This window comes from Stegostoma tigrinum, chromosome 28 (genome assembly GCF_030684315.1).
Source record: "Stegostoma tigrinum isolate sSteTig4 chromosome 28, sSteTig4.hap1, whole genome shotgun sequence".
In the NCBI taxonomy this organism is placed as follows: Eukaryota; Metazoa; Chordata; class Chondrichthyes; order Orectolobiformes; family Stegostomatidae; genus Stegostoma; species Stegostoma tigrinum.
The window spans coordinates 19,671,387-19,693,410 of NC_081381.1; the positions used below are offsets into that span (position 1 = coordinate 19,671,387).

Below are 22,024 nucleotides of genomic sequence, written 5' to 3' on the forward strand. Positions count from 1 at the left end.
AATGCTATTGACATTCAACCTCCTATCAACTTTTCGTCCAAAAAAAGAATGACACAATACAGCAACCCCACAGGACCAGCACGCAAGTATTAAATATCACCCTATTATCAACATTCTGGAGGGTATACCTAGCGCCAAAATCTTCTGACTCAGAGGGAAGGGTCCTGCTGACGTTGTCTCCCACACGAAATAAAAAAAATCATCGTAAACACACTCGGCTCTGGGTTAGACTACACGTGACAGAGTGCCCCCAGCGCCTCACTCCGAAACTGATCGAAGGAGTTGGAGGAGGGATGTGTATCTTCCCTGAAAGTCAGGGGTTGAGTCACGCCTACATCGTTGTTTTTAAAGGGAGGAAGAAGCTGCATTTCCAACAGTTTTGTTGCCGGCTATAGCTTGCAGTGTGTTGCGAATGGAGCTGCTCGCAGCTCTTGTGTTACTCTGTGCGTCTGCTGCACGCTCCGGAGCCGTCCCCCGTGGGTGCCCCGCGGAGTTTGTCAATGTTAACGAGGGGGTTTGGAAGTCTCCCTGCTGCTCCAAGTGTCCGCCAGGTGAGGAAGGAAACTTTGCTCAATGTAAGCTCAGTCTGAGAGAGAGGATGGGTTGGAGGCGGTATGTTCATTCTGCGACCGTATAAATAATAAAACAAACACACACAAACAAACAGAAATTGCTGGAGAAACTCAGCAGGTCTTCATTGGACTCGAAACGTTAACTCTGTTTTCTCTGCACAGATGCGACCAGACCTGTTGACTTTGTCCAGCAGTTTCTGTTTTACTTTATCCTACAAGAGTGATGCGGAATTGTATCCCGGGTCCCTTTTCACTAAACTCACTCTGAGCACTCATAGGTTGTCGAGTATTAAAAATATATTAAAATATGATATAACTTATATTCAATAATTGTGATTTAATGGTATTAAGGTGGTTTTCAAAAACTGCAATATCTTCAATATTTGAAACGTACCGCAGTATGTCAAAACATAATTGTTCTGAAAATAATTGTTTGAAAATGATCTGAGGAAGGGGCACTGGACCGGAAATGTTAACTGTGATTTTTCTACACAGATGCTGCCATACCTGCTGAGCTTTTCCAGCAATTACTGTTTTTGTTTGTGACTGAAAATGATGTTTACTTTTGCTGTTTGCTTTATTTACCTTTAACTGTGTGGAGAAATATCGCAGACCACATTATCTCCCGATGGCACAGGGTTTGCGGCGTGAACGTGATCCAGACATTCCTTTGGGTAGGCATGGAAGTTGATGGGACGACCACAAGAAAAACTTAAAGCGTGATCCACCTCCAAGTACTTCACAGGAGCATTGCAAAGCAACAAAAATGCTGCCAAGCCACGTGATTTGGCATATCCCTTACTTAACCATTGCTGCGAAGCCGGGAGATAAAAGATTGCATTGAAGAGGGCATGATTGGAACATCACTAGGCATATCTAAAAATGAGGCTTCTGTTTGATAAAGCTACCATGCAGGACTACTTGCTGTCTTAAACAACAATGGGGAGTTGGGATACTCTACAAATATCCCCATCCTCAGTGATGCTGCAATCCTACACCAGTGCAAACGGCAAGGCTGAAACATACAGCTTCAGCCATGGGTGCTAAGTGGATCATCCATCTCAGCCTTCTCCTGAGGTCCCCAGCATTAGTCTTCAGTCAATTCACTTCACTCCATGCCAGATCAAGGCACTATATACTACAAAGGCACAGGCCCCTGACAGTATTCGAGCAATAGCACTGAGGACTTATGCTCCAGAATTAGCTGCACACCCAGCGTAGCTGTTCCAGTCAGGTTACAATAGTGCATCTACTTGTCAATATGGAAAATTGCCCCCGTATGCCCTGTACAGAAAAAAAAAAACAGGCTGCAACTCAAGCAATTACTGTACCATAAGCCTACTCTTGATCATCACAAAGTGCTGGAATATGTCATCAAGAATGTGATCAAGTAACACCTGAGAAGGAATAACCCGCACAATGATTTCATTAAGGTCTTGTTCCAAACATGGACAAAAGAAGCTGAATTCCAGAACTGAGGTGAGAGTGAGTGCCTTAGACATCAAGAGGGCATTAACCGGGTGTGGCATCAAGGAGTTGGTGGGAGTCGGAGGAAATGTCTCCACTGTTTTGAATCATGCCCAGAACAAAGAAATTTGGTTGTTAGCTCTGGAGGTTAATCATCACAGTCCAAGGACATCTCTTTAGGAGTTCCTCAGGATTGTGTGCATGGTCTAATCATCTTCAGCTGCTTCACAAATGGCCTTCCCTCACTTATAACCAGGGATTTTTGTGGAAGATTGCACACATTCAGCACCATTTGTGACTTCTCAGATCCTGAAGCAGTCTGTGACCACATGCAGTAAAACCAGGAATGGACTGACAAATGGCGAGTACCACCATATAACTGCCAGGCAATGACCATCTCCAACAAGCAAGGTTTTAACCATGATAACAAAGCGTGGAGCTGGATGAACACAGCAGGCCAAGCAGCATCTCAGGAGCACAAAAGCTGATGATTCAGGCTTAGACCCTTAACCATCGCTCCTTGATTTCAATGGCATTGAGCCAAATGCCCCCCCCCCCCCACCCCCACATCTGACTCTCAACATTCTGGGCATTCCCTTGAACAAGAGACTGAACTGGACTAGCCACATAAAGACTACAGATACAGGAACAAGAGCAGGTCAAAGGTTAGGAATCTTGTAGCAAGTAACTCATTCCCAATGCCTATTCTCAGCTTATGCTGCACACATCAGGAGTGTAATAGAATTCGCTCCACTTACTTGGATGAGAGCAGCTCCACCAACACTCAAAGTTTGACACCATTCAGGTCAAAGTAATCCCCTTGACTGGCACCTCATCTACCATTTTCAACTATTGTCGCCTTTATTACCAGCACACATTGGCAGTAGTGTGTACCGTCTATAAGATGTACCTGCAGCGACTCAGCCAGCCTCATTTGACAGCCCGTACCTGCACCATCTCAAAAGACAAAGGCAACAGATCCATGGTAATGCCACAACAAAAAGCTCCCCTGCAAGCAGGACAATGTCCACACTTACTCGTTTATTATCGCTGGGCCAAATTTCAGCAACTCTCTGCTTAACAGCGTTGTGGATGTTCTTACACTCCAAAGACTGTTCAAAGAGGCAGCTCATCACCACCTTCTCAGGGACGATTAGGGATGGGCCATATGGTCTGATCTTGCCAATGATACCCACAACTCTTGAATTCATAAAAAAAGTTAATATTTGGGCAGATGTCCAGAAATCTAGTTGGAGTCGTAGACTTTCAGAAGCATCTTAAAGAAAGCAAAAAGAATGGTGTTGCAAAGGAGTATAGAAAGGCATTTCCTGAGTTTATGGCTTAGGCAACTGAAGACATGGCGACCAAGTGGCAAAATTCACATCCGAGATCTTCAAAATGTCAAAATTAGAGTAATGTAGAGATTTCACAGGATTGTGGAGCTGGAGGAGATAGAGATATGGAAGGGCATGGCTTCAGATGAATTTGAAAACTAGGCTGCAAACATTAAAATTAAGCTGCTGCTTAACTGAGAGCAAGTGTCGACGAGTAAACGGGGGGTAACGTGTGAATAGTCACAGGCGGTCACGGGCAGCCGAATCTTGAATGACCTGCGGTTTATAGAGTGTTTGCATAGTCAAATCTGGAGGTAACAGGCATGGATGAGGTTTCAGCAGATGAGTTGACACAGTGATGGCAGTGGGCACTGTTGTGGAGGTGGGAATGGTGACATCACAGATGTACAGTCAAACACTCAGTTTGGAATTAATTGAGAATCAGAGTTTGCATAAGTCTGATTTGTCTTCAGTCAGACACCAGAGAAAGGGATGGAGCTGGTAGCTACAAAACAAATCTTTGGCTCCTGTGGCATGGTAATTGCTTTGATCTTTCTGAAATTTAATCGAACGGTAGTTTCTCTTTGTTCAGCACTGGATATCTGTTAAGAATCTAGTTACAATCTAATTAACAGAGAAAGGGTCCACGAGAGGTAGTGATGAAGTAAAGCTGGAGCGTCCCTGTTTTTGGATGATGTCATTGAGAAGCTACTAGTAGCTGAGAAATAATCAGGGGTTAACAATAACTTCTTAGACTCAGGTCCTGTATGCCCACTCAAGTGGGAAGCTGAATTTTCCATAGCTCTGTATTTCTAATGAAAGAGGATTCAGTCAATACTGTGAAAAATGCACCAGATCAGCCGCCTGTCTATCTACTGATATGTTACTGGCTCTGAAAGGTTGAATTTATTACAATATTGTTTCAATCATTCCCTCATCTGAACACTGAATGCCCTTAATCTTAGCCATCATTCTCCCTGCGTGGCTTTCATTGTGCTACACAAATATTTTAAATATCTGTTACCATTTCTGACTAGATGTACATCAGTGCCATCTGGACTTCCAGGAAAGCAGACATAATTCCTTGCCTTCAATACCAAGTGTATCATGAAATTCTGTTCCCTGCTCCTTCCAAAGGAAAGGGTGAAGATCTTTTATAGACCTCATTGCCATGACAAGGATTAAATAATCTACAGTTTTGCCTCGCCACAACTTCCTCTTTTCCACAAAATTAAAACTCTTCTCAGGCTCAATTCTGCCTTCATCCTGATCGGCTTTTTCTCCCATTTCCCCCCCCCAGCTCGCTCTCACTTTCTCTCTCGCTCTCCCCATTACTCGCCTGTCTTCCCTCTTGCCTTTCTGAACTCCTATCATCCTTAAGCCCTACCTTCACACCGGTTCTCCTGGTGCCCCCTAAACAACGATAACCAAGCTTCTCTTTTTGGCCCTATACAGGATAACCTTACAAATGTCTGCTCTGTTCAGCTGATTTCCTTTCAAAACCACCATCCATGCTGTCCTTTCCAAAATAACTTGTATTGTTACTAGCTAACAGCTGATCCCTGATATCTTTCATCTCTTGAAAGCGCTCGAATTCTTGCGTACCTCCCATTCTGAGCTCAGTTCCTGCTTTCGAATATTCCAGTTTAATAATTAGCTTGCGGTCTTCTAGCTGCTTGCTCCCCTCTTTTACAGAATCCTATTGAATCGTGGTAGTTTGGTTTCTGTTGTGTAGTTAGTGACACTAATGGATCCTGTGTCACTCTATCATGTACCACCAACTCTCATTTGTAGTCCTCTTCAGTGTGGCTGCCTTCATACATTTCCACTGTAACCTGTGTTCTGAAGTGGTCAGTGCAGTTTGAGCAGTGATTTCCCCTCTGGAGTTTCTGAAGGATTTAGCCTGGTGTCCTACTCAATGTCTCAATGGGTCAGGGTCTACATGTTTGGTAATGAGACTCATCATTATCTTTTGGACCTTTTACATGTTTCCAACAACTCTTTCCCAGCTTATACCCTCCACAACTTTCAAATGGTCTCAAACTATTACCCTCACATACCATCCTGGTGTGAGCTTTACTGACCCATCTTTACCAACCGACACTCTGTTTCCTATCGATTAGATTTAAGCTCTTGTCCTCATTACTGATTCCTCCTTGATGCATCTCACCTCAGCAATTTTCTCAGCTTTCAATTTCCTCCTCCATCCTCCAATCCTCTGACTCTGGGCTTGCATGCATTTCCCTTCTCTCTGCAAGGCTTTTTGAGATGTTTTCTGTGTTGAAAGGTAGTGTGGTGTTAAAAGATAGTGTTTTATAAAAGAAAAATGCCATATCATGTGTATTATCTGGGACAATCCAATTTTTCCCTGCAAATTGCATAAACTTTCAACTCATCCTGCAGCTGAGAACCTGAAAACAGTGTGATCACAGCATTCCCTGTTACGCTGAAAGGTTCATTGATAATTGGTGCAAGAAGGTAATGTTTAAGAGAGCTGCCATGTTGTGAATAGTTACTACCATAGTCTAGCTGCAAAGTGGCTCATGTTCTGAGTTCTACCTGGTTGATTACAGATTAGCACAATTCTGGAACAACTGCTGCACATTGTATCCCTTTGGGAACCATTGGATTCTCACCAGGACACCGGATTGACTGGCGTCTGTAGAGAAAACCATATGGCCAACCACAACCATTTGTGTTCTCAGCAGCTGTGTTCTTAAGTTTCCAGCACAATCTACATGGATTTCTTGAAAGTCTGGAAGAGGCTTCTTGACAAAGGAATTATTTGCCTCTCACAGGCTTGGAAGAGGTGTAGCTGGAGGGCTGAAGTGTTTAGTTTTGATGTGGATGGGCTCGATCAACAAGTTGTTCTCTTTTGCATTGTCAGTTTTCAATCAGTTTCTCGCTCAATGCAACAAGTCAAAAAGCACAGGTGGGGAGTTTCCTGCCCATGAATGTTTGGACATCTAGTGTTCAAAAGAAAGCCGTGCGAACGTTATTAATCATCTCAACAATACTCCCCTGAAGAAGTGATAATTACTCAGTGCAGCGAAAGACATTAAAAAGGTCTGCTTTGTCTCCTATTACAGCCTACCATAACTGGTAATCATTCCAGTTGATTCCTGATGCACTGTTATTAATTGTTCCATTTATTTTCTAGGCACCTATATGAAAGAAGACTGTACAGACACCTCAGACTCTATCTGTGTGCCATGTGAAAATGGATCGTACACAATGGATTGGAATAATATGTATTTTTGTTTCGGATGCACTAAATGCAGTGATGGTAATGATGCAAACAAAATACAAGTTCAATACTCCTCCTAAAATAGAAATGTATATGTTGCCCTCCATGTAGAATGGCTTCGTCAGACATGAATGAAGAAAGATGTTCTTTAAAAACTGGCAGTGCCAGTGTGAAACCAAGATTCTTCAAATCTAATTGTAATAATTAAACTGGAGCAGCAGTTTAGAGGAGATTGAATCAATCAGTCAATGAATTTAATTAATTGACCAGCTAACCAACTTGTCTGACCAACTAGTTTCCTACTACTGAAATCAATCCTGTCCCTTCCATTTCCTCCAGGACCCAACTTAAAAGTGTTTTTGATTCTTTGCTCCATCGATTAAATGAATTTTAAAAAGATCACATAGCTACTGGTTACCTTTAAATCTTGGTATTATGCATGCATTTCCCCTGGAATATGCATAATAAAGTGCATAAGGCACAACCTTAACTTGTGTCAGCTGAGCTAGAGTCTTATGAGAGTGTCGAGTGGAGTCTATTGGAATTGAAGTTTCACAGGCGATTCTGTTGCCAAGAGTGACTTTTTATTTTGTGTTGCGAATCAGCTGAGACTGCCTCACTTTGATAGTGTGTGAAGGAGAGCGTGACGACTGGGAGACCTGGCTTTTCTCAGGTGCAGGTGCGACCACATACCTGGACCTGGGCATCATGAGCCCCTGTCTTCAAGGGTAAGCAGGAGAAGCCGTAAGGCACATTCAAGGATGAATCACTGCTTCATAGTCACCCCTTGAAGTTCGCCTTGATGTGGGATCAGGTCTACATGGTTAGCCCATGGTGTTGCCTGGATCCATATCCTAATTGCTCAGACTAGCTGTGCATTTTGATGACCACTACAAAAAATTATGAATTTCAAGGCACAGCGAAGGCCTTTCTATCCGCATGCCAATGCTAGCTCCTTTAAAGGATCAGCCCAATTTAGTCCCATACTCCAGATTTATCCATTTGTGAGTGTGTTCTCTTCAGCTTCATGTGTCACTGGCAAGGTCAGCATTTGTCACCATCTGTAATCACCCTTGGACTGAATGGCTTGCTCAGCCATTTTAGAAGGCACTTCTGAGCCAGTCACATTGCTGTGGGTCTGGAGTCACCGCAGGCCCAGACCAGGTAAGGAAAGCAGATTTCCTTCCCTCCAGGCTATTATTGAACAGAAAGTTTCATGACACCATTCCTGGGGCAACTTTCAATTCCGGGTTTATTAAATGAATTTAAATTCCACCAGCTGCTGTGCTAGGATTTGAACCCAAGTCCCTAAGAGCATTCCTGAGCGCCTCAATTACTCAACTGATGACACTGCCACTACATCATCGTATCTGATTGAACTTGTAAAGTTTGTTAGAAGACTCCACTCACCGATAACGTGTTCCAGGTATTATCGAGCTTCCATATGCAGAAAATTCTCAGTTATAGTTTATACATAAGAACTTTGCTCAGATTATGAGCATAAGGCATTAACAAGCCCTTGCATTCTTACAGAAGGAGTGAGGTATAAGAGAAGCTGCACAAAAACCTTAGATGCCCAATGTGAATGCATCGAGGGCTACAGATGCGCTGATGAAAATTGCAGGATATGTGTTTGGAAAGGTAAGTTTTTTATTACGAATTCTTGAAGGTAGAAAGTTGAGTACTGCAGCTAAATCAAATGATTGCCATTACTCATGATGCTGTTCATTGGGCCCAAGCTATGCCTGCCTCTTCGTAGGGTATGTGGAACAATCCCTCTTCCAAAGCTACACTGGCCCTATCCCCCATCTCTTTCTCTGTTACATTGATGACTGTATCGGCACTGCCTCATGTTCCCACGAGGAGCTCGAACAGTTCATCCACTTCACCAACACCTTCCACCCCAACCTTAGGTTTACCTGGACCATCTCTGACACCTCTCTCTCCTTCCTGGACCCCTCTGTCTCCATTTCTGGCATCCACCTGGAAACCAATATCCATTTTAAACATACCGACTCCCACAACTGCCTGGAATATTCCTCCTCTCACCCACCTTCCTGTAAAAATGCCATCCCCTATTCCCAATTCCTTTGTCTCCGCTGCATCTGCTCCCGAGATGAGGCATTCCACTCCCGAACATACCAGATGTCCTCTTTTCAAAAACCGCAACTTCCCCTCGACAGTGATCAAAAATGCCTTCGACCGTGTCTCCCGCATTTCCCGCAACTCATCCCTCTCACCCCCTACTCACAGTAATAACCAAAACAGAATCCCCTTCGTCCTCACGTACCACCCCACCAACCTCCAAATCCAATGCACCATCCTCCGACATTTCCACCATCTGCAATCCAACCCCACCACCCAAGACATTTTTCCCTCCCCACCCTTATGTGCTTTCTGGAGGGACCACTCTCTCTGTGACTCCCTTGTCCGCTCCACACTGCCCTCCAGCCCCACCACCCCCGGCACTTTTCCCTGTAACTGAAGCAAGTGCTACACCTGCCCCTATACCTCCCCCCTCACCCCCATCCCAGGCCCAAGGAAGACTTTTCACATCAAACAGATGTTCACCTGCACATCTGTCAATGTTATATACTGTATCTGCTGTTCTCGTTGTGGCCTCGTCTACATCGGGGAAACCAAACAGAGGCTTGGGGACCGCTTTGCGGAACACCTACGCTCTGTTTGCAACAAACAACTACACCACCCAGTCGCGAACTGTTTCAATTCCACCCCCCCACTCCTCGGATGACATGTCCATCCTGGGCCTCCTGCATTGCCACAGTCATGCCTCCCGAAAGATGCAGAAACAGCATCACATATTTCACTTGGGAACCCTGCAGCCCAAGGGTATCAATGTGGACTTCACAAGCTTCAAAATCTCCCCTCCCCCGACCGCATGCCAAAACCAGCCCAGCTAGTCCCCGCCTCCCTAACCATTCCTCCCACCTCAAGCCCCACCCCCATCCCCTACCTACTAACCTCATTCCCCCCCCCCACCGCCGACTTGTCCGTCCTCCTGGACTGACCTAACGCCCCAACCACATTCACCCTCACTGGCTCTAACCCTGCCTCTTTGACCTGTCTGTCTCCTCTCACCCTATCTTTTCCTTTTATCCATCTTCTATCTGCCTCCCCTGTCTCCCTATATACTTCAGTATCCCCTTCCCTTCCCCCATTTCTGAAGAAGGGTCCCGACCAGAAATGTCAAGCTTTCCTGCTCCTCTGATGCTGCTTGGCCCACTGTGTTCATCCAGCTTCACACCGTGTTATCTCAGATTCTCCAGCATCGGCAGTTCGTACTATCTCTGCTCTTCATTGAAGATAGTTATATTTTCCACTTGTTGCCCTGCCGAAACCACTGTGATGCTGGTGTAGCTTTAATCACCAGATGATCTTCTGCTTTACTTCTCTGGCATCTTCTCCTCTATTGAGCAGTAAACCTTCTTCTCTTCCTTTAAATTGTTCATCACCACTGCTTGTCTGCCAGCCTCTTCCCTAATTCCAAGACACACTCTTCTGAGCGATCCTAATTTTTTTTTCCTCCATCTTTCTACTGCACTGAATGACGAGAGGTGTACCACAGGAATTAATGCTTGGACCCCACCTATTCCCAGTGTATGATTTTGAATGATTTAACGAGGAAACTAAATGCAGCATCTCCAAGTTTACAGATGACACAACTGGGTGGGAGGGTGAACTGGGAGGAGGATGCTGTGATGCTTCAGTGTGACATGTTAAGTGAATGGGCAAATGCATGGCCGCTTGAAATATAACATGGATAAATGTGAGCTTATCAACTTAGATAGCAAAGAAAGAAAGGCACAGTATCATCTGAATATCAATAGATTGGGAAAACAGGAGGTAGGACGAGACCTGGGTGTCTTATGTACCCATCTCATTCATGGGATGAGGGCATCGCTGGCTAGGCAGCATTTATTGCACATCCCTAATTGCCCAGGGGGCAGTTAAGAATCAAGCACATTGTTGTGGACGTCAAAGATGGCAGTTTTCTTCCCCAAGGGACATTAGTGAACTGGCTGGGTTTTTCTGACAATTAAAGATGGATTCACAGTCAACATTAGATCCCTAATTCCAGATATTTATTATCAAATTCCACCATCTGCCATGGCGGGATTCGAACCCTGGTGTCCAGAATGTTATCTGGGTCTCTGGTTTAACAGTCTAGCGATAATACCACTAGACCATCACCTCCCGAGTGTAGATAGATCAGCACAGACTTGATGGGCCAAAGGGCTTCTTCTGTGCTGTATCACTCTATAACAGCCTCTCCTAGGCTGAATGAATAGCAAAATGGCTGACTGTCCTCCTCTCCATCTGGGATGTCAATTGACATTAGAGTTTCAGGGCCAGAAGGAGGAAAATTGCTCCACCCCTTAGCCACCCAAACAGAACAGTATTTGGATATTGAGAAAGTACTTGGCTGAATTAGCTTTCTCTGGAAAAAATTCAGAAATTGAAAACTATCTTTGAATAATCTTGGAGTTTCAAGCTGAGTGTGATTCGGAAACATGCCTCTGGTATGAATCTAAATGACATTGTCATTAATTTTCTTCTGTTATAATTTGCCTGATTGTTATTAATGTGATGGGTGACATCCCCATTGTTTTTGTTAAAGCTCCAAAAAGCAATGCTTGCTCTCCAGGGACGTTTTCTGACACAGGAACTGAGCCTTGCAGGCAATGGACAAAGTAAGTGCTGGAGTTTTGTTTAATCTTCTGTCAGTTTTGTTGTTGCTGCCAAAAAGATAACCTGACAGTGCTTAGGTCGTGGTCATTCGACCATTTCCTGTGTTTTTCTTTAACACAATTTACTGAAACTGAACATCAGCCCAGTGGCTTCCTGTTTGCGATAATTATCTCCTTGTTAAATGACTAACATTAATTCTTCCAGTAACTGAAGATTACAATTTTCATTCCTGGTTTATCTAGGGGCTTAATAGCTAGAGGAGCACTGAACCTACATCACAGTGTACTTTGGCTCCATTGCTCAGACACAATACTAGGTATCAGCAGTAGGTATTAAGATTTGGGAAGCTCGCCTTTCATTTATTTCCCTTCCACTGCTGCAATCTTGCAGAGGCAAGGTGTTCTTAGAACCTTGTGGCTAATCTTCATGTGTAAGCTTGATAGTGAAAGTGGTCAGAAACTTGCTTTCCCATTCCAGAAATGTATTTCTGCAAGTTTTATGAATAAACTGTCATGCAATGACAAATTTGAGCAGTTACATCAACAGCAGTGATGGCCAGTTTCTTTCAAAACAGAAATTGAGGTGCATCACTATGTACCACTGCAGTTCATGTTTGCAATGTAAATTTTACATTTTATGTCAAACATACTGTCCAAAAGGGTTTTACACAATTTCCAGTATACTGTATCAACAATGGAGAGATAGTGATGTACTAGTAAGGTCAATGACTGATAACACAGGCTAATCTTCTGAGATCATGGGTACAAGTCCCAGTATGGCAGCTGTTGGAATTTTAGTTGAATTAATACAGCTGTAGCAGCAACTATGTAACTATCGCTGATTATTATGACATGAACCAAACGAGTTTTGTTTTAAAGTGCCCTGTAGGGAAGGAAGTCTGCTGTCCTCACCTGGTCTAAGCCTACATGTGACTCCAGACCCACAGCAATATGGTTGATTGATAACCAGCTAAAAGCAGTACCACGAAATGTGCATTTTATTCCAGCACTGCATTAATTCGTAACTTCAGCCCACTTAGCAGTGAAAACAAAGTAAGCTGTTTGGAAAGGATTTGCTCAATGACAACAGATGTGAAGGGTAATTTAAAAGGTGTTGTTGAAAGCAGCTCACGTTTAGACTGGGCTATAACTCCGAGGAGGAGGAGAAGGAAAGAATTTAGAGCAGGTTGCATGAAGAAATTTGTAGGCCGAAGTATTTCAAAGATATGAACTTAAAAAGTGAATGCCTCCCCAGTAATGTGCTGTTCATTTGTGTTTTTTTTTTGTTAAAAGCTGCACAGCATTGGGTTACTTGGAAGTCATGCCCGCAAGTTTAACAAGGGATGCAAAATGTGCCACAGGAACTGTGGCGGGCACTGTCAGCCAGAGAGGTAAGCTACGTTTTAAAACTCACATTTTCATCCTTTGGTAAATTTTTGCAAATTAAAACGTCCCTCACTTGGACGGCACCATCAGTCACTTCTTTATTCAGTGCCCCAGTGCACTCCAGCTGCTACACAGCAAAGCTGCTCTGTCACTGTGTGAAAGCTGTGATTGAGTTTCATAGGACTTGTCTGGGGTCCCCTTCCCTCTGACCGAAATACTTGGCTTTAACGCCAGGGAAGTCACATGCACCCTCTCCATGAATCTATTTTACCTTGAATTTTAAAAAAAGACAATTTAAAACATCACCATCTCATTCAATTTGATTTTGATTTTGGTTTATTCTTGTATGTACTCAAGTGCAAAAGGAGTAGAGTGAGAAGTGTATAATGTTGCCAATCAATATGCCACCTTTGGCACCAATACCTAGGTTTAGAATCTTAATCATAGAATAGATGGTAGAATGCCTACAGTGTGGAAGCAGGCCATTTAGCTCATCAAGTCCAAACTGACTCTCCAAAGACTATCCCACTCAGATCCACCCCCAAACCTATTCCTGTAGTTCCCATGGCGAATCCACATAGCCTGCGTATCCCTGGACGCTCTCTGGGCAATTTAGCATTGCCAGCCCACCTTGCCTGCACATCTTTGGAATGTGGGAGGAAACCAGAGCACTAAGAGGAAAGAGACACGGGAAGAATGTGCACACGGGCAGTTGCCCAACGCTGGAATCGAACCTGGGCCCTGATGATCTAACGCAATAGTGGTAACTGCTGAGCCGCCCCAAGAGCAGGATAGAAAGAAACGACAAAATTAAAAGTTAAACATTTCAATAATTATAGGAAAGTGTAAAACATACAAAATAAGATTAAAAGTTTCACATTGCAGACCTTCTTAGCTTTAAGTAGAAAATAAAGAAATAAGGCTGAAAGTACAAATGTTACAGCCTTTAAGTGTTTAGCCATGGTGCCTAATGGTCACAAAAATAATCCATGCAAAGTGCAAAGATACCATGGTCTGTGGAAACTGTATATAACAGTGTAATTTTACAGTGACATTGAGCCGTCAATGTAGTCTTGAGTCATTTAGATCAGATGGTTTCTGTTTATTTGGGCCCCACCTAACTAATCCCATTTTGGTCAGCAGCATGGGAAACTATGATCGCGATTAAAAAGAGGAAAATCTCCCCTGATCAAGGTGGGTTGTCGGCTTTAAGCGAAAATTCACGCAAAATTCTTTCAGTTGGTGCTTCTTCAACAACATTTTCTGATTCATTGTTTGTTCTTTGTCTCGGCAAAGTGGAGGGAGGAACAATCATTGTGTCGGTGATCATTATTCTCCTGCTGTGTCTATTACTGGGAATGCAGATAGCCTTGTGGAAGAAGAACACCAAAAAAAGGAGTAAGTTGTTACCAGGTACGTAAAGATTTCATAGTCTCTTCTGGCTTTGCAAACTGGCAGGAGCTCAAATTGGATTGCATCCACTGTACCCGGTGTGCCTTCCTCTACATTGGGGAAACCAAGCGGAGGCTTGGGGACCGCTTTGCAGAACACCTCTGCTCGGTTCGCAACAAACAACTGCACCTCCCAGTCACGAACCATTTTAACTCCCCCTCCCATTCCTTTGACGACATGTCCATCCTGGGGCTCCTGCAGTGCCATAATGATGCCACCCGAAGGTTGCAGGAACAGCAACTTATATTCCGCTTGGGAACGCTGCAGCCCAATGGTATTAATGTAGACTTCACAAGCTTCAAAATCTCCCCTCCCCCCACCGCATCCCAAAACCAGCCCAGCTCGTCCCCTCCCCCCACCACATCCCAAAGCCAGCCCAGCTCGTCCCCCCCTCTCTAACCTGTTCTTCCTCTCACCTATCCCCTCCTCCCACCTCAAGCCGCACCTCCATTTCCTACCTACTAACCTCATCCCGCCTCGTTGATCTTTCCATCTTCCCCAGACTGACCTATCCCCTCCCTACCTCCCCACCTATACTCTCCTTTCCACCTATCTTCTTTTCTCTCCATCTTCGGTCCGCCTGCCCCTCTCTCCCTATTTATTCCAGAACCCTCACCCCATCCCCCTCTCTGATGAAGGGTCTAGGCCCGAAACGACAGCTTTTGTGCTCCTGAGATGCTGCTTGGCCTGCTGTGTTCATCCAGCTTCACACTTTGTTAACTCAAATTGGAGTTTGCTCAATGACGTTTCTGTGTGAAACATAAAATGAGTGCAGTACAAAGCAATGTGCCGAGACATTCCAGGAAACATTGTGATTTACACAGTTTAATGAATTTCACCCATAGAAACAGAATGTTGCCATTGTCCTCATTGCTTCTTGGATAGCTATCTTAACGCTGAGCGTCCATCTCCTGATCACCATCCTGTGGACTCTGAGGCACACATGGCTGTTGTAGGCATCCATGAGAGAATTGGACAGGTGTGGCTGAGGACCTCTGTTAGTACATGTGCCTATGTTTAACTGCCAGAGGTAGATTTTGTGATATGGGTTTGGGTTTATTCTGAGATAAGGAAGGCCAGCAGCACAGGGTTCCCAAATCTCCTGCAGTTTCTGTTTAAATTTGTTTCCCCTCTACCTGCTATATTTAGCTTGATTGACAGCCTGAAGGCCAGTTGGATGGTGAGGCCTAAAGGACCAGTCACTGCCAAGCTAGACTGAGAGCACATAGGCCTAGTGGGAGAGATGGAGTGGACTCTCAGTGCAGAGAGCTAATTGGTCTGTGCTGGGTTTGGGGGATACTGATTGTTCTTAGTGGAGAAGACAGGTCTCATAAAGTATGAGTGGTGTTTGCTGGCAAGCTGTTTTTGGATCTGAGCTCCTGACCCGCAAGGAGTGTTATAAAGGCTCTAAGCACTTGAATTTAGTCACATTTATCTCCTGCACCTATTCCTGTTGCAGAGTTTTTTTTATTGTTAGCCTTTGACCTGACTCCAACCTGCCTATTTTTGTCATGGTATATTCTCCCAATCATGTCTGTGCACCTTTTTATAAGGAATAACCACCTGAGCAGGTAGTGGAAAATTTTACTCATTCTCGAGCCTTTGGGAGAAGAGAGAATTATGATTTCTTTGTAAAAGCAGATTGTTCAATAACATGACCTCTGAATGAAATGTGGGACAAATGCAGCTAAATGCTCAAAATGCCAACAAGCCTCCACAAACCTGATCCCAGTTTAATCAGACATGGTAAATAGAAGCATTCATCCCATTGGGATGATCACATCACCTGCGCATTTTTCAAAACTTCCTTTCTCCTTTGCTCTGCAGCAACTAAAATTCATTCATGGTATCAGAATGTGCAGACAGAAGACACTTGGAGTGCTCACCTTCCAGAACAGGAGTGCGGAGAATTGTCACACCAAGAAAGGAAGAAAGTTGATCAAATCTATGTTTCTTTAAACAGTGTTTGCTGACCACGGCTTTATGTTAAGAGGACCTATCTGGACAGATTGTGAGAGTTTATTCAAGCGTCAATCCAACACCATGGGTCAGAAATTGCTGCAATAACGAGTTTGGAGGCAAACAACATTAGCTGGACTTTAATGCTGACTTTTTACTGTTATTTGCTGTTTGAATAACTGCTCAATGATTCAAATGTCAGCTCAGGGAGCGGTGTACCCAAATGTTTCCTCCTGCTTGACGATCAATAAATGGAAAGGACAGAGAAAAGAAACAAAGCAATAGATGGCATTGGTAAGAAGGTTGATTGGAATCAGGTCAAATACAGAGACAGGAAGAAAGAGATTGCATCGAGATAGAAAAGGGAAGCAAGGGATAAAAAGAAATAGTAAGAAAGAGGTCAAAGAGCAAGCAGGAGAAGAAAAGCTCAGTTTCAGCTAGGAGTTGCTCTGTTAGTCCATGAGCAGTTAAACAGCAAAAGGCAAACCAGGAGATGTAGACAAGGTACTAACAGTCTAGACTCATGTAGAAGCAGTGGTTCAAATTTATCATAAACAGAAATAGTGGAATACCGAGAACGCAAGCTGTGGTACTGCTTTATGCTACATGAAGGAAGACTAAGCACCTTCTGTTTACCCTTCTACCATCATTGTGGACACAGGGACAATGATAAACAAATCCAAAAACAGAAGTTGCTGGAAAAGCTCAGCAGGTCTGGCAGCATCTGTGAAGCAAAGATCAGTTAATGTTTCGGGTCTGGCGACCCTACCTCAGACGTTCTGCGGAAGAGTCACTGGACCCGAGACCTTAACTCTGATCTTTTCTTCACAGATGCTGCCTGACCTGCTGAGCTTTTCCAGCAACTTCTGTTTTTGTTCCTGATTTACAGCAAGTGCCGTTCTTTTGGTTTTTACAATGATAAACAAATTCGTGACTGAGTAAAGTACCTAATCTTTATCAATTAGTTGATATCATGAAGTCAGGAAAAACCCAGTGGTGGAGCATTTTGGAAACATAAGAGTAAATATAGTTGTTCCTCCTAATTCTGTCCCACTCAACCACGAGCCATGTCTTAAATCACTCTTGCATTATTTCCCAAAATATTACTTCCTGAAAGAAACCCAACTAATTAATTTGCATTTGAATGAGTGGCTCTCTTCTAAGTATTGAGATAGTTTTGCAGTATGGAAATAATTGACATTTGATGTCAGTGGGAGTGTGGATGGCAGATGTAGCATGGTATTAATCTTTACACTGATACAAAAAGGTTTGTTTTTTTTTAATTTATACACAATCTGTTGCCTGCTGAACTGAGAATCCACATCCTCATCAACATTCCCCTACTTGATGGTGAGATGGTGTCGTGTCTGGACTATATATCATTAACAATTTCCTGCGAGGCATTAGTTATCTGCCCAATATGGCTGTATCAAGAATCATTCATTATGATGGTGTAAATCCAGAAATTTTGCAATCAACAGGAATGTTGTCAGGGATCCTTGCAGCAGGAAGGATCCTTTATCAGGTTTGGCAAAGCTCAGGGCTGTGAAATGCAAATCATCTGGCAATTTGAGATCATGGCACTTGCTTTTAACTCCACATGTTGCTGGTTTCAGTTATGGGTTACTGACGATGAGCATTAATGATAATGTATGGCACCAATTTCTAGTTCCAAACCTGTCATCGCAATTGATCAGAGCCCAGCGGACGTCAGCGGGAATTTCGATGGCAGACATAACATAGCGATAGTCCTCATACCAGTTAAAAAGAAGTGGACAGGGTTTCTGTTATTGATTGCCAAGGCCTACTGAAAACAGTTGGTTTTGTGGACCACATTCAAACAATAGCTATTGTTGGTTCATGCATGAAGAAGAACTATTCATACAAGTTCCAACATGAACTTGAAACTTCACATCAATCGTTTTTAGTTCATTCACAGGATGTTGGCATGGTTCCATAGTTATTTGCCATTGCTTTTGATCCTTGATAAGGTGGCAGTGAGCTGTTTTCTTCGAACAGCTGTAAGTGGTGACCTATAAGACCGTAAGAAATAGGAGCAGTAGGCCATTCAGCCCCTCGAGCCTGCTGCACCATTCAGTAAATCATGGCTGATCCGAGATTCCTAATTCCACTTTCCTGCTCTTTCCCCCACTGATCAAGAATCTACCTTTCCCCAGCTTTAAATATACACAAGGACTCTACCCCACAGCTCTCTGTGGCCAGGAGTTCCAAACACTCAACAATCCTCTGAAAGAAGAAATTCGTCTTTGTCTCAGCCTTAAATTAACACCCCTTTATTCTGAGACTGTGCCCTCTGGTCCTAGACTCTCCCAAGTAGGATTATGTCAATTCTGCTGCAGTGCATTAGTGATGGAGATCAAGGGTTTTGACCCTGTGACAATGAGACTATTGCCTGCGCATTTCCAAATAAGGATGCTACCTAATTTGAGGGAGAAACTGGAGATAATTCTGCAAAACTGCTTCTGCACTTGGCTTGCAAGATTTTGGGCTTGCGTGGTATTAAAGGACCAAAATAGTTTGACCTCTTCAGAGACTATTTCAGTGTATAATTATGTTAGAAGCCCTTTAGCCAAAATGACCCGACACAATTTGTCTGAAGCCCCATCATTTTTTAACAGTGCTTATCTTGCCAGTGAATCAACTTAGCTTACCACTCAAAATATCCTGCATTTCAATTGACACCATTGTTGAATGCTCTGCTGGTAGCAAAATGTAGTACAGCAGGTGTTCCCTGGAATATATCACAGTCCACAATGTCAAATAATGCAAAAATGAACTGCGGAATGGTTTTTGTCAAATAAAATTTGAAGAAATTGCTGTGTTATTAATATAAATTAGGAGTGTGAAATGAATGAGCTATCAAAATTGTCTGAAATGTCATGTAAAAATGAATCTCTAATGTCTGAGATGAAAGGTTACCAACTTGGATCATGAACTATGTTAGTACAGATCTCCACCTGCTGGATACTTTGAGTATTTTTTGTTATGAGTATTTTTCCCACTCCGAGACTTCATTTCTCTCTGCTTCTGTCACATCCTCCTTGCTTCTCCTGTTCCCAGGAGACCTTCACCCTTCTCTGACTGGACTCCCTGCCAACACATCTCCTGCACAGAGTGACTGCCCTCCTCCATATGACTCCAAACTGCCCTTTGTTTCAGATCTTCACACCAAATATTCTTTCTTCATTTTCTTCCCCTTCATTCTCACAATGCTGCTCTCTTCCAATAATTGCCTTTTCTTTGCCTTCCAGTGCCAGAAACCTTTTTGTTCTACACTGGTACTTTCCATCATTCTCACAATCTCAGACCAACAAATTGCGGTGGAGGAAAGAGGGGAGGGAGAGTTGCTTTTTCGATTAAGGGGAGTATTACAGCAGTTTTCAGGGAGGAAATAACTGAGGGGTTATACAGTGAAGCTTTGTGGGTGGAGCTAAGAAATAAGAAGGAGATGATGACATTATTATGGGTTGTACTGCAGGTCCCCAAATAATCAATGGTAGTTAGAGGAACAAATATGCAGCGAGCTTGGGAAGACTTGTAGGATAATGTTGTCATTTAGGGGATTTTAATTTTCCTAACATCGACTGGGACTGCCATCGTGTTCAGGACTTAGATGGGGTGGAATTTGTTAAGTGTGTTCAGGAAAGTTTCCTCAAGCAGTATGTAGAGGGTCCTGTTTGGGAAGGGGCAAAACTTGGGAAATAGGGCCAGACAGGTGACTGCGATGACTAGTCAGTTTGGGACCAGTGACCGTAGTTCTATTAATATTAAAATAGTTATGGAGAGGGACAAAACTGGTCCACAGGTTCAAGTTCTAAATTGGGAGAAGGTGAATCTTGATGGAATTAGACAGGAGCTTGCAGGGATTGATCAGTGTAGTTTTTTTTTATAGGCAAAGGGACCTCCAGCAAGTTGGAGGTCTTTAAAAGTGTGATAGCTGGAGTTCAAGTTCTGTATGTTCCTGTGAGGGTGAAGGGCAAAGTTGACAGGAGTAGGGAACCTTGGATGACAAGAGATATTGAGGCTTTGACCAGAAAAAAGAAGCAGGCATGGCTCAGGAACAGGTAGCTGGGATCAAGGGAATCCCTGGAGGTATACAGGGGGTACAGGAGTTTATTGAAGAAGGAAATCAGGAGGGTGGAAAGGGGGCATGAGATAGCTTTGGCTGAGAAGGTTAGGGTAAATCCAAAGAGACTTTTTTAAGTATATTAAAGAAAAAAATAATAATTACAGAGAGAGAATAGGATTCCTCAGGGCCCAAAGTGGACATATATGTATGTGTGGAACTGCAAGAAGTAGGCTAGATCTTCAATGAATAGTTATCCTCTGCGTTTACTGTGAAGAAAGACATGAAGACTTGGTAACTTGTAGAAGTTAGTGCAATATCTTGGGGACAGTCCATATCACAGTGGAAGAGGTGATTATAATGTATGAAGGTGGATAAATCTCCTGGTCCTGACGAGATATATCAAGAACCCTGCAAGAGACTAGGGAAGAAATTGCAGGGGCCGTGGCTGATATATTTGCATAATCATTAGCTAGTTCCTGGAAGACTGGAGGGTATTGAATCTTGTGCCCTTATTCAAGAAGGTATGTAAAGAGAAATCTGGTAACTATAAAAACTACATCTAATAGCTATGGTAGGTAACTTACTTGAGAAGATTGTGAAGGAAAAGATATACATTGATTTGGAAAGTCAGGGTTTGATTAGGAGTAGTCAGCAAGGCTTTGTACATGGGCGATAATGTCTCACAAATTTGTTAGAGTTCTTTGATGAAGTGATCCGGTAGGTTGATGAGGGCAGGGCAGTAAGTATAGTCTGTATGAATTTCAGTAAGGCCTTTGATAAGGTTCTACACGGTAGGCTGCTCTGGAAGAGTAGATCACAAGGAATCTAGGGAGAGCTGGTAAATTGGATACACAATTGATTTGGTAGTAGGAAGCAGAGGGTAATAGTGGAAGGATGCTTGTCGGACTGGAGGCCAGTGAGTAGTGGTGTGCCCCAGGGGTCAGTGCTGGGCCCATAGCTGTTTGTTAACTATATCAAGGGTTTGGATGAGAATGTGCAAGGTGTGATGAGTAAGTTTGCAGATGACACTAAAATAGGTGGTTCCATGGCTGGTGAGGAAGGTTATGAGAAATTGCAGCAGGATCTTGATCAGCTGGGGAAGTGGGCCGAGAAATGGGAAATGAAGTTTAATACAGAGAAGTGTGATGTGTTGCATTTTGGAAAGTCAAATCAAGGTAGGAGTTTCATGGTGCATGGTAAGGCCTTAAGGAGTATAATAGAACAGAAGAACATTGGAGTTCAGGTGCACAGTTGTCTGAAAGTGGAGTCACAGATAGACAGGGCAGTGAAGAGAGCTTTTGGCATACTGGCCTTCATCAGTCAGGGCATTGAGTATAGCAGTTGGGAAGTTATGTTGCAGTTGTACAGGACGTTGATGAGGCTGCACTTGGAGTATTGTGTTCATTTTGGTCACCTTGCAGTAAAGAGTGTAAACTGGAAAGAGTGCGGAAGAAATTTTCAAGGATATTGCCAGGACTCAAGGGACTGAGTTATAGGGAGAGGTTGAACAAGCTAGGACATTTTCCTTTTGAGTGTTGGAGACTAAGGGGAATCTTAGAAGTATATAAGATCATGAGAGGCAAGGACCAGGTGAATTAACTCAGTCTTTTTCCTATCATTGTGGAATTGAGGACTAGAGAGAACATCTGTTTAAGGTAAGAGGGGAAAGAATACATGGGAACCTGAGGGGGAACTTTTTTATACAGTGGTTGGAATGCATAGGGTATGAGTTACCAGTGGAAGTTGTTAAAGCAGATACATTAATAACATTTAAAAGTTATTTGGACAAATACATGGATAGGAAAGAC

The 22,024-nt window shown here is 43.3% G+C and overlaps 1 protein-coding gene across 4 annotated transcripts; it reads left to right on the forward strand.

Annotated features, from left to right (window-relative positions):
- Nucleotides 1-267: 267 nt before the first annotated feature.
- LOC125466736 (tumor necrosis factor receptor superfamily member 4-like) lies at nt 268-19,067 on the forward strand. Of its 4 annotated transcripts, none has more exons than XM_048561679.2 (8): nt 268-575; nt 6,534-6,659; nt 8,154-8,261; nt 11,260-11,332; nt 12,623-12,720; nt 13,859-13,909; nt 14,012-14,128; nt 16,131-19,067. In XM_048561679.2, exons 1-8 carry the CDS (start codon nt 413-415, stop codon nt 16,232-16,234), a joined length of 840 nt encoding a protein of 279 aa, XP_048417636.2. In that variant the 5' UTR covers nt 268-412; the 3' UTR covers nt 16,235-19,067. The 4 variants fall into 4 exon arrangements, with proteins under 4 accessions (XP_048417636.2, XP_048417634.2, XP_048417635.2 ...); XM_048561677.2 differs by having other exon boundaries at nt 15,995-16,240; XM_048561678.2 differs by having other exon boundaries at nt 268-551; nt 15,995-16,240.
- Nucleotides 19,068-22,024: the final 2,957 nt, after the last annotated feature.